This window comes from Rhinoderma darwinii, chromosome 3 (genome assembly GCF_050947455.1).
Source record: "Rhinoderma darwinii isolate aRhiDar2 chromosome 3, aRhiDar2.hap1, whole genome shotgun sequence".
NCBI lineage: Eukaryota > Metazoa > Chordata > Amphibia > Anura > Rhinodermatidae > Rhinoderma > Rhinoderma darwinii.
In genome coordinates, this window is record NC_134689.1 from 112,028,577 (window position 1) to 112,042,084 (window position 13,508).

At 43.9% G+C, this 13,508-nt stretch overlaps 1 protein-coding gene across 1 annotated transcript in view; it reads left to right on the top strand.

The window, feature by feature from the left end:
* The window catches only part of RAD50 (RAD50 double strand break repair protein), a 191,899-nt gene that overhangs the window by 116,224 nt on the left and 62,167 nt on the right, over positions 1-13,508 (top strand). The window contains exon 15 of the mRNA XM_075856559.1: positions 12,924-13,113. Coding sequence (XP_075712674.1) covers positions 12,924-13,113 — 190 coding nt within the window. The remainder of the gene's footprint in view (positions 1-12,923; positions 13,114-13,508) is intronic.

Consider the following 13,508-nt stretch of genomic DNA (forward strand, 5'->3'; position numbering starts at 1 on the left):
CAAACAGTAAGCCATCAATTCTGGGGGCTTTGACTTTAGCCATATCCCCCAATACTTCCTTCAACTCCTCTAGGGCAAGAGGTGCCTCCAAGGCAGTTACCTGATCAGCCGCCACAGAAGGTAAAGGTAAATTCTGTAAAAAGGTATCTAAAAACAGTTGGGCTAGTTTTAGAGCAGTAAAAGGAGCATAAAATATCAAGGATGCTTTATATGAGGAGACTATGACATCATGCCTCACCCTATGAGCCAATATGAATTAAACCTCCAATAGGAAGGTCCCACACTAACGGCCAATTTGAAATTGACTTTATGAAGTATAGGGGAGTGATATGACAGTCTTCACGGGAGATACTGTATATCATGTACGTAGATTGTTTACCTAGGGCCTGGTCTATACTAGACAATGACCTGTGCGATTCTGAATAGCACGAGTATTGGCGTATCGTAGTACTCTTAAAGGACGAGTGTCACGGAAAAAAAAAATTTGATATCAATTTGCATTTAGTGTTTTATTATAAAATCTTTTATTTATGTGTGTGTTTGTGTTTTACTTTTTTCTTTTTTCTAACTTTTACTTCACTATGGGGGCTGCCATTTTGTTTTTCATCTCTGTATGTGTCGATTAACTACACATACAGAGATGGAATACGGCAGCTACAGTGCATAGGAGTCAATGAACGGGAGCCGTTCCATTGACTTTGCTCTATGGCTCTGTACTGCACAGACGCAGGTCAGAGTCACACAGAGCAGAGCAGCTGTTTGCAGGGAGAGAGCAGGCGCCATCTTGAAGACCAGCTGCACTGCAGGTAAGGTCTGTGTCTCTGCATGTCCCACTCTCCAGCTCACAGACCCCCGCTCTCGTGACTCCCGACACCCCCCTCCCCCTGACAGCCCCCCCCCCCCTTGTATGAAGGACACATGATGAAACTGTACTGGGAAAGCCCTGAACGATAAATCTCTAGTTGTGCTGAGACTGTTTGGGGATGTGACTTACGAACGTCTCAGTCTCAGCACAACTAGAGAGATTTATCGTTCAGGGGTCTGGGAAAGCTGGGTGACCACCATTACCCCTCCTACTGGAGTGTGAGAGGTTCATTAGTCACATCCCCAAACACACTCCAGTATGAGGGGTAATGGTGGTCACCCAGTTTTCCCAGACGCAGATATAACCAGGAAAGGGCTGGATGGACGGGCTGAGGGTGCACAGGGTTTTTGGTGATCCCCCTCTGTCATGTGATCGGACCTAGGTTACCGATTCATCAGACGGGGTTCATGTGACTATAAATCTGTCCATAACAAGAGACAGTGCACTCAGGACAAGCCCTGCCCTCATGCCGTAGTTGTGTGGTTCTGTCTGCCGTGATGGCGGTGGGTGGCTCTGACACCCGCCTCCCTCGTCGGGTCATCTCAGGACAGAAGGGGTGTCCGGATTGGAGACACAGCGCCGCACCTGTCCTCAGGTTGTGTCTGGTATTGCAGTTCACCTCCATTGAAGTGAATAGGACAGAGCTGTAATACCACACACGACCTGAGGACAGGTGCGGCGCCATGTTTTCCTGGACGACCCCTTTAAGACTTTTCCCGTGTGTGTGTGTGTGTGTGTGTGTGTGTGTGTGTGTGTGGCAGAGCGGAGTGTGCACGGGCGCCGCTGATACTTCATAGCCGCTTATCAGCTGTTTTGAAGAATCAGCGGCGAGCACCCCACCCCCCACACACACACACAAATTCCCCAAACACGCAAAATCAAGTGTAATCAAGCGTTTGTGTTTTTTTGCACGTAAACTGTGCAAAAAAAAAACATGTCAAATACACAGCGTGTGAACCGGTCAACTGAAAAGTCATTCACTTCACTTTCATCATTCTAAGGTTCACATGACCTATTTTCAGGCGTAAACGAGGCGTTTTACGCCTCGATTTACGCCTGAAAAGACTGCTCCAATACGTCGGCAAACATCTGCCCATTCATTTGAATGGGTTTGCCGATGTACTGTGCCGACGACCTGTAATTTTACGCGTCGCTGTCAAAAGACGGCGCGTAAAATAACAGCCTCGGCAAAGAAGTGCAGGACACTTATATACATTATATGCAGGACACGTCTTGGGACGTAATTTGAGCAGTTTTTCATTGAATTCAATGAAGAACAGCTCCAAATTACGGCCGTAATTGACGCCTCGCAATACGCAAGTACGAGCAATTACGTCTGAAATGACGGAGCTGTTTTCTCCTGAAAACAGCTCTGTAATTTCAGACGTAAATGCAGTTAGCGTGTGCACATACCCTAAGGGTATGTTCACACACAATGTTTTCAGCTGAAAAATCGGAAGCAGAACGCCTACAAGCATCTGCCCATTGGTTTCAATGAGAAATACGGCGTTCTGTTCCGACAGGGCGTTTTTTACGTGGTAGTTTTCCAAAAACGGCACGTAAAAAGACGCCCGACCAAAATGAAGTGCACATCACTTCTTGGGACGTTTTTGGAGCCGTTTTTCATTGACTTTATAGAAAAACAGCTCCAAAAACGGCCGTTAAAAAACACGAGTTTGAGTAAAAAATGGCTGAAAATCAGGAGCGGTTTTCCCTTTGTTTATTAAGCGTGTGAACATACACTTAGCCTTTTGGTGTGTCCTATAACTTCTTCCAGCTGCAGAATCACACCCAATATGGCTGCCGGACACTGCTTAGCAATTTGAAGACACCTTTACCTGGCTTGTGAGAGGGGGGGGGTGAGGTTCCCTCCCACATTTACGGCAGCTGTGAGTCAGGTTGCTTTGCCTGATTCACCTTGCTGTAATTCTGGGAAGTGCTCCCCCTGGTGGCCAACATTGGAAAACATGTCAAATTATTATTTAACTTTTAATACTTTCCACCATACGGAAAAAAAAAAAAATACAGTTAAAAACGTAAAAAATATAATAGAAATAAGTAACGACACTTAAAAAAAAAAGTTTAATTTGCGACACTTTCCCTTTAAGTCTCTTTTAGTATCAATACTTTGAAAAAGGATGTTACGATGAATTTGTATACTAATATCTCGTGAGTACGTAGTATAAGGAGCATGAAAAAATTGCCCCACCCAGTGCTTAGTTAGGTATTTAGTATGATGTGGAACCAGATGTTTTTCTTGCAGGCAACATATTAGTGGCTGATATTGCTTAATACTTTGAAAAAATATTCCTACTTTTATTGGGATCCCCCAACCATCTCACATTTCACCTATGTATTGTGGTTGCCATAGTAATCAGTTATATTTAGCGTACCATAGTCGCAGGGATGTCTCTTTATACCTCACCCCCATAATCAACTGTAAAATGTAGCAGGTATAAAGGACATGACACGCAGCAGTATAGAAATCATTATTCAAAAGCTCAATCCAAAAACACCCCCCCCCCCCCCCCCCTTTGAACTACAAAATAATTTTTGATTACAGACATCCAGACCAGAATGTCCACCTCACAGTAGGGGCCTGGTGCTATCAAACTACTCTGCGAGCGAATGACTGCTATAGCCTAAGGCAGCAGGCTAGATATAACAAAATTGAATGTACTAAACAGCATGGAAAATTGTATAAAAAGAAGAAACAAGTAGCTGGAAGCTATGCTCCCTCCTTGACCTAGACTGGTCAAGCAGATACGTGTGTCGATGTATAAGGACATCTCTACAGCCGCAGAAGCAGCCCAAGGTAGCTTATACCTCACATAGGATATCTGGCATTTATCAGAGTCTAGTATAGCATTAAGTATAAACTGTCCGAAGGCTGTAGCCGTTAACTGTCTTAATTTGTCCCATCGCCTATACGCTGTTCATGACGGTCCAACCAGTTCATCGCCTCTTTGGAATGTTTAACTAAATGGGTGGTTCCCATGGCAGCCACTCGAAGTCAACCTGGGTACATCATGGAATAAGGAATTCTCAAATTTCGCAGATTTCGTTTAACATCCATGAATTTAGCATGTTTTTTCTGGACTGCTAAGGCCTAACCCGGGAAAATAATTTTTATTTTCCATCAACAGAAACAGTCTCCATATCACTGGCTTTCCTAAGAATTATGTCGCGATCACAATAATGTAGGATTCTCATAAGATCTGGTGGTAAAGGGCGAGTGGGGAACACGTGCGCCCTCTCCCAAGCAAAAAAGGGAGTTAGGCCTTCCTTCTAAAAGGTAGAGAGTAGCAAGGATTCAAAATACTCCGTAAGCTTAGACTCCTCCACTTTCTCTGGGACCCCCACCAGTCTGACATTATTTCTACGGAGACAGTTCTCCATATCATCCTCTTTGGCCATAAGCGCATGCAGCACTCTCCCATTGTCGTGCATCTCTCCCATCGAATCTTCTAATGTGGTCACAAAAAGTTCAATTGGCACATCCACCATTCACATTAGTTGGTAAACAGGGTCATCCACAGGAGCAAACTTCCTAAAAGATTCTGATGGTGCTCATTGTCAACTTACATAGAGAGAGAGTAATGTAACTACAATAAGAAGAAACAAGGGCTGCAAGGGCAAACCTAGTACTCCTACTCAAAGCATCGGCATGACACCCGTTTCACATCATATGACACTACATTCTGTTGCCTCACGTGATGTGTATCATATGTCTATTATATGTCTGTTTATAGTAGTCAGATGACAGCAACAAAATGTCACATATGATGCTAAGAGAACGCACATAACGTAGTTACAGAATAGCAACATTACAATACTAAATTTTGGGTTTTCATTAACTGTTAGCCATAATCTTCAACATTAGAAGAAAAAAAAAAAGCTGGAAAGAGATCACTCTGTGTGCAATGAATCTATATAATGTGAGTTTCATTTTTTGAATTTGATTACTGAAGTAAATTAACTTTTTGATTATATTCTAATTCATTGAGAAGGACTAGTATGACATATCATCCTCGTATAATTATCATATGTCTGAATTGTCAAATGCCCTATAACAGCACACTCTTGGAAAAATCCCCACCTCAAACTTGGAAGCAGCTATAGACTGCCAAGTAATATGAAATTCTATAAAATTCGATAGGAGGATCCCTCGACCACCGAGCCCACGTCACCCAAGCGTAGCCACCCTCCACATAGGTCTCTTACAACAGTCCCATTCTATACCTTGTTAATTCTCTGGAAGCCAAATTAGAATTGTCCAACCAAGGAGCCCAAATCTTTTCAAACTTGGCTAGTGTCCCTCTTTTACTATATACTACCTGTAATACCCATGGCCGCGGGCCGTCAGGTTTACTCACCCCCTGGCCCGCATCTCCTCCTCAGGAGATGCCAGCACTCACTTCCGCTTCACTCTGCTGTGTCCCGTAGGGTGTGCCCGCATGCTCGTACCCAGTTTTAAAGGGCCAGCGCGCGCACCTGAATCTGTTATTTAATTAGCCCATGAACTAGCCTGAGCTTTGTTGTCGTTATCTTTGTTCGTTTCTGCAAATGGTTCCTTAAGTGTTTCCCAGTTCCCAGTGTTCCCATTCCTGCTACCTGTATCCGGTGTTATCCTGGTCCAAGTGCCATATAGAGTTGGAGTGGTGCTGCGCTGAGTAATACGCCTGTCCTGTTACACCACGCCTGGTGTCTGCCTGCTGCCAAAGTCCCATCCGAGCCTGTCTTGCTACTGTCTGAAGTTACCACAGGTACTCATATTTGAACTATAGACTTTGACATGTGTTCTGTTGGCCAGCTGCCATACCGTTAAGGCGGTACGGCCCAGTGGGTGCACGCACCCAAAGTGACACTCCCTTCTCCAGGTTAATAAGCCAATTAACTTTATTAACATATTCTTGTCCTGAAGGGCTCAATGTATTTATCCAATATTGCGCTATAAGTTTGCCTGCCATATATAGTCTGGTCACTGCTAATTTCCCAGGCTCCGTGGTCGCCAGATTCTCCACATATCATAGTACACATACCAGCGGCGTCTCATTCACTCTAACCTGAAAGACCTCATTGATCATTTGAATCACCTCCTTCCAATAGACCCCTAAACCAGAACATATGTAACATCCCCGCTGAGGCTTGTTTGCATCTTGGACACTGAGTCCAATCTAAGGCCTCGTTTACACGAACGTATTATACGCGCGTGCGACGCGCGTGCTTTGCACGCATGTCGTACGCACCTATATTAGTCAATGGGGCTGTTTAGACGATGCGTGAATTGCGCTCAGCGCGTGTGCGCAGAAAAAAACTCACGACATGTTCTATAATCGTGCGTTTTTCGCGCACTCACGCACCCATTGAAGTCAATGGGTGCGTGAAAACCACGCATGCCGCACGGAAGCACTTCCGTGCGAACTGCGTCATTCGCGCAAGAGCTGTCAAACTCCTGAATGTAAACAGAAAAGCACCACGTGCTTTTCTGTTTACAAACATCCAAACGGAGTGTCAAATTCGAGATGAGCGCCCCGAACTTCACCGGGTTCGGCCAAACTCGTTTTGACCGAAACCGGTAAAAAATGTTCGGGTACGCGACGTCAGGAGACAGTCACTGTCCACGGTGCTGAAAGCGTTAAACTGGTTCAGCACCATGGACAGTGACTTCCGCTCCGAAAATCCATGAACCTGTAAAAAAAAAAAGACGTTCTGACTTACCGATAACTCCGGTCCGACCTCCCGGGATGACAGTTCAGTCCAAATGACAGCTGCAGCCAATCACAGGCCAAGCACAGGCTGCAGCCAATCACAGGCTGCAGCGGTCTCATGGACTGCGGCGTCATCCTGGGAGGTGGGGCCGGATGGCAAGAGAGGGACGCGTCACCAAGGCAACGGCCGGGAGCCCGGACTGGGGGAAGCAGGAAGTTCTTGGTAAGTATGAATGTCTTTTTTTATTCACAGGTTGGTGTATATTGTGATCGGCATTCACTGTCGAGGGTGCTGAAAGAGTTACTGCCGATCAGTTAGCTCTTTCAGCACCTTGGACAGTGACGGGCCTCGACTACCTCATCTCTATGATGGCGGCTGCGTGAAAATCACGCAGCCGCGCATCATGACACACGGAGCTGTCAAATGCCTTTTGCGCGTTTAAAACGCAACAAGGCTGCGTTTACGCAGTGCATACGCCATGCATACGCGCGCAAAACGCAGCGTTTTTTGCGCGCGCAAAACGCATACGCTCGTGTAAATGAGGCCTAAGTCTTATTTTGGTGTTCTATCTACTCTGTGCAATAAATATTTGTGACAATCTATGTGCTTTATTCAGAGATAACTGTGGTACCCTCTCAAGTATTGCTCCCCACTGATTGTCACCTAATGAACCTAGCTCCTCTTCCCATCTTTCTTTCTTCTCACCGGGCATCTGCCCAGTACAAGATCCAGGAGAACTGCATAAAGCCTTGACATAATTCCCTATGACCCAGTAGTCCATTCCATAAGGCTTATAGTTTGATTGTTAGTGATAGTACAACCATCAGGATAATCTGCCAAATAGGCATGTCACAGTTGGAGAAATTTGTAAAATTCTGTGGAAGGAATTTCATATAATCCCTGTAGCTGTTCAAAGGAGTAGCGTACTCCATCGTTAACCAGCTGCATCACATATCTCAAACCCGCAGGTCGCCACCTGATCACATTTTCTAGCAGACATAAGTTAGACAACCATGGAGTAGCCCATGAAGCCGTGTACTGGGTAGTGCCCTTTATGTCCTGCAACTCTCTTACCTTCCACCACAACTTATGTATAAGTCTGGAACTGAGTAACCGCTAAATCGAATGAGTTGCCGTCCAGCAACTCATACTAGTTATCTTTACCAAAAACTCTTGTAGTAGAATTCTCACTTCTACACTTTCCCAACCACGTATTTGTTGCAATTGTCCTGCTAGGAAGTATACCCAGGGATTAGGGAGAGCCAACCCACCCTCGGTCTTAGGTCGTTGAAGAGTCTCCCATTTAATTTGAGTGTATTTACCACACCAGATTAGTTCTCGAAAAGATCTAAAAACCTGGTAAAAAAGTCGAAGTGGTAACCATATTGGCGCATTATGCAAAAGTAACTGTGGCATCCAAATCATTTTTATCAGGTTCACTCGACCCATCAGAGATCTGGGCAGTTTGGCCCAAGCTGTTGTTTTTTGTTTGAATCTACCTATCACTGGGGATAAGTTAAGTTTCTCATAGTCTGAAAATTGGCGTGATACCACCACCCCTAGGTACTTACATGATGTGACAATCTGCAACCTGGAATGTGCATATACTTCACCATCATGAATGATATCTAATGGCAGTAGCGTGGATTTAGACCAATTAATAACAAATCCCGAATATCCTCCAAAAGTGGCAATAACATCCATACCTACACTTAAAGACCTCTGTGCATCCACCAAGCACAAGAGAGCATCATCTGCATAAAGCGCCACTGTTTCTTCCTTAACACCCCACGAAAACCAATAACATCAGGATGAGCCCGAAGAGCAGCAGCCAGGGGTTCTATAGCTAACGCCAATAGCAGGGGAGACAGGGGGCAACCCTGTCTTATGCCCCTGCTCAATGTGACAAAATCACTAAGGCATCCGTTGGCTCTTATTCTGGCTGTCGGGCTGTCCTATATCAGTTGTACCCAAGATATAAATAGATTCCCTACTCCAACTATTTTCAAAACCTCCCACAGGTATACCCACTCCAGACTATCAAAGGCCTTAGCAGCATTACTCTATCACCAGAATTATCAATAGGGATTTGCATATTTGGATACAATCTACAAATATTTATAGCTGTAGATAGAGCGGGTATAAAGCCTGATTGATCCCAGTGGACAATGGTGGAGATCACCTTGGACAAACGAACAGCTAGAACTTTGGCCAAGATTTTAATTTCAGAAGTGAGAAACAATAAAGGCCGATAAGTCTGGCAAAAGAGGGTCCTTGCCAGGTTAACTACTATATTTGCCTCCAACATTGTTCGAGGTAGATGTCCGTCCACTAAAGCTGCTTAAAATACCGCCAATAATTTGGGAAGCAAAATCCCACCAAAGTTTTTATATATTTCCATTGGGATGCTATTAGCCCCTGGAGATTTATTTTTCGCCATAGAAACCACCACTTGCTCTAATTCCTCTAATGTAAGTGGGCCATTTAAATATTCCCTATCGCTCTCAGACAGTGATGGAAGGTTAAGATTCCCTAAGTATGATGATACATGACCTCTAGTGTATACTAATCGAGATCTATAAAGATCAGCATAAAATTAATTCAATAAAGGCAAAATTTGTGAGGTAGTAAACACCATCTCTCCCCTCTCATCCTGCAAAGCAAATACATATGAAGGACCAGTCTGCGCCCTATCAATAAGTGCCAAGGCGTGTCCAGCTTTTTAACCCTCACCATAATACTTTTATTGTTGAAAGGCCTGTTTGGTAGTAGCCAGCTCGATTTTATGAGCAGTATTCGCATCCTGTCATTCTAATAAGAGAGCTCTACCTCCCTGTTCTATAAAACGTCGCTCCAGTTGTTAAACCCTCAACCTCAAAAATTCATCAAATTGACAAGTTTTCCACTTGCGAATTATAATTTGTCTGTAACCAGAATGCATTAAAGGACCAAAGACGCTGTACATCTGTGGGAGTTGAAGATGTACGAAGGGCCAACACAAATGTCGTATGATCAGACCGAACTCTAGAGTTATAATTAATTAATATTAAGGACCGTAGAGTATTAGGCGACCCCCATGGCTAGATCAATACGCGATAATGAATCGTGTGACCTAGAATGACAGAAAAATTGTCTTTCTCCCGGATGACGTGTACGCCATAAGTCAGTTAGCAATAATTCCTGCATCAACTCTCCAAAACGAGACAAGGAGTCTGTCACCAAGGTACTTTCATCATTAAGACGATCCCAATAGGGTTGTATCACATTATTAAAATCTCCCACCATTCAGATCGGAGCCTCTGGCATAGCATTGAGCCAGGACATCACCTCTCTAATAAACACAGGAGCATATGGAGGAGGAATATATACCGATATTAGCAAATATTCAGTGTTGTAGGATTTACAGTGAAGACATGCATATCTAACTTCCTGATCCATCCTGGATGGAATACAAATAAATGGAATAGATTTGTGGACCGTTATACGGACCACTCTAGAATTGACAGAAAAAGTAGAGTAATATACCTTACTCATCCATGACCTATTCAGGACATTTTGTCGGTCACCATCCATATGAGTGTCCTGGAGACAGACAATTGCTGGACCATGCGTGCGCAGGCAGTCAAATACTGCAAATAGTTTAGTCGGATAACCCAGGTCCCTCACATTCCTGCTTACTAAACTAAATCTAACATTGAAAAAGCTGAAATATCAAGACAGCCATTTCTACACCGGATAGTAGCAATACCATAGAAGACCACAGGGTGACAGTAAAGAGCCATACATATTATATGAAGAACCATTGCACATACTGTATCCATTCCCAAAAACCTGCATAAGAAAAAGGAAAACATAACATCAACCGTACAACTTTGCAGCCGCAGGTCGCTCAAAAACATAGAGCGATGCAGGGCACCAGTCCTTCCTGTAACCAGACGTAAGAACATCAAAAAGTCACAAAAAAATCGGGCCTCCCACTCTTGCAAGGATACAAGTGCTCCTCAGGTCCTCAGGCCATACGAGCACATATTCTGCAGTACGCTATTTAAACACTCAGGAGTTTCCTGAGGGCACTGTCTTAATTTGAGCAGCGGATTTAGCTCCTATACTCCTGTCATAGTCGCTGTTCATTTTGATTCAGCTATCGAACCGCCTCCTTAGGATTCTCTAAGAAATGCGTAGTATCCAGTGCGACAACTCTCAATCGAGCCGGGTAGAGCCTTGCATAGGGTACATCTATGGATCTCAGCCGGCGCTTAACATCAAGAAAGTGTGCCCTTCTCTTTTTGGACGTCTGCTGAAAAATCTGGTTAAAAAGCAATGTGCTGGCCATTGAATGCAATATCCGGTCGTTGTCTGGCAGCTTTACGAATGGCGTTCAGATCCTTGTAATGCAGTAGTTTAATCAGTACTGGGCGTGGGGGGGGGGCACCCTGAGGTAGATATCTTGTAGGAACTCAGTGCGCCCGTTCCACTGCATACAGCGGGGATAAAACATCTGAGCCAAATAGATTTTTTCCAGAGTTTTTAACTCTGTGGCCTATATGTTTAATGGCGGCCCGCATATACGGTCGTTTTGCACAGAAATTAATATGATTTCTGTCTTTCATAAATGCATGAAATTGTAGATTGGTAAGTCTTGCTTTCAGAGCCTACTTTAACCAGTTGCGGCCTGCCCATAGACTATAAGCGTCCGGGCTGTCCGCAATGAACTCTGCAGTGAAGTTCCGGAACGTCCTGCAGATTGACACTCTTTATCGCTCTGTGGCGGCATTTAGCTGTCTCTAGACAGCTGACACCCCGGAGCTTTGACCAGACACAAATTAGCGTGGTCTCCAGATGTGACGTTTTGGTCCAACACTGCATCTTTCTCAAGCTGTATCACACTACACACAGTGTCAGGTACATATTGGAAGTTTAACTAGTAATTAGCATAAATCTAGTTAACATACAATGTACAAAAACAAGTTATAAATAAACATTATAGTCCAAAAGACTCCATATTAATTTCCAGTGCATTGTCCCACACGTAATTATATAAATCAAATATAATAAACAGATATACAAAGTGTATAAAATTGTTGTACAGTCATATAATGTGCAATTAGGCTAACTCAGAGAAGCTGCAGAGGCCAATCTCGCAATTGTAACCACTATCTATCAGAACAATCTTACCTTGCCGTTTCCTGGGAGCCCCTATAGGAAAGGTGCGGTAGTGCGCATGTTCGACCACCGCTTCATTAATTTCTATGGGGCTGCTGAGCTCTATCTTTGGCAGCTCTATAGAAATTAATGGAGCGGTTCCCGAGCATGCGCACTATCATTCCATTCCTATTGGACTCCAAGGATCGGCTAGGTGAGCCCGTTATCGTGATTGGTTGGGGTTCCAGCGATTTAGCCTCCACCGATTTAAAATCTTTAACACCTATCCTTTGGCTAGGTGAAAAATATTGATTTGGGGAAAACCCCCTTGAATGCTTGAGCATACCAAGACATTTTGGGCAATTGTATGCTTCCAACTTTGTGGGAACAGTTTGGGGTTCGGCCCTTTTCTGCTTCAGCATGACTGGACCCTGTGCACAAAGTAAGGTCCATAAAGGCATGGTTGGGTGAGTTTGGTGTGGAGGAACTTGACTGGCCCGCACAGAACCCTGACGTGAACACAATTGAACGCCTGTGGAATGAACATGAATGGAGATTGCAAGCCCATACCTCTAAACCAATATCCTTGCCTGACCGCACAAATACTCTTCTGGATGAATGGGCAAAAATTCCCACAGACACACTCCAAAATTTAGTAGAAAGTCTACCCAGATGAGTGGAAGCTGTTTTAGCTGCAAAGGGGGACAACTCCATATTAACTCCTATGGATTTAGAATGGGATATCATAAAAACTCCTGTTGGTGTCCCAAACTTTTGTCCATATAGCGCGCGCGCGTGTGTGTGTGTGTGTGTGTGTGTGTGTGTGTGTGTGTGTGTGTGTATATATATACATACATACATACATACATACAAATTCCGGCAGCGTGAGGGTGCAAGCTCCGAGGGACAGACCAAGTCCCAGATACACAGGATTCAAAAAAATGAGCAGCAACTCCAATAGTAAAGGTGAAAAAGTGGGTACTTTAATGCCCGTGCAACGTTTCAGCTCCGTCCACTGGAGCCTTTCTCAAGCCTTGAAAATACCCACTTTTTCACCTTTACTATTGGAGTTGCTGCTCATTTTTTGAATCATATATATATATATATATATATATATATATATATATATATATATATATATATATACATACACACACAGTATATAACATTCATTTTTTTTGTAATAATTTTTTCTTTCCCGTAGACAAACGCTTAATGAACTTAAGGAAAAAGACATGCCAGACCTAAGGAATAAGCTTGTAGCTATAAATAGGGAAATACAACGGCTAAAAAATGACGTGGAAGAACAGGAAACTCTCATAGCTACATTTATGTCTGAAGAGGAGAGCGCCAAGGCCTGTTTGCAGGACATTTCCCTCATGGAAAGATATCAGGTAAATGGCAAAAGGTGAAAAGAGTTATTTTACAAGATGTTTCTGTTCTATTATAATGGAGACCAAAAAGAAATAACGCTCCATACTCAACGGATATCGGCTGTATGTTACAGCTGACACCTCACTGCAATGAGAGGAATCAGAGATAACTTTGATACCGCCTGTTTAACCACTTAGATGCGACGATCAATAGCGTCGTCGGCATCTAAGCCGTTAGAAAGAGAAGGGCGGCCTACTCCAACATCGTGTCCGTCCTATCCCCCATGCGATTGCGAAGTGGCGGGGGTTGTCATGGCGGCCTGAGGGCCTAGTTAATGCCCCCAAAGGCCCTTAATAGGAGCCGGTAAAAAAAAACACGCCATACTTCAATACATAAGGACTGAAGTATATTGTGC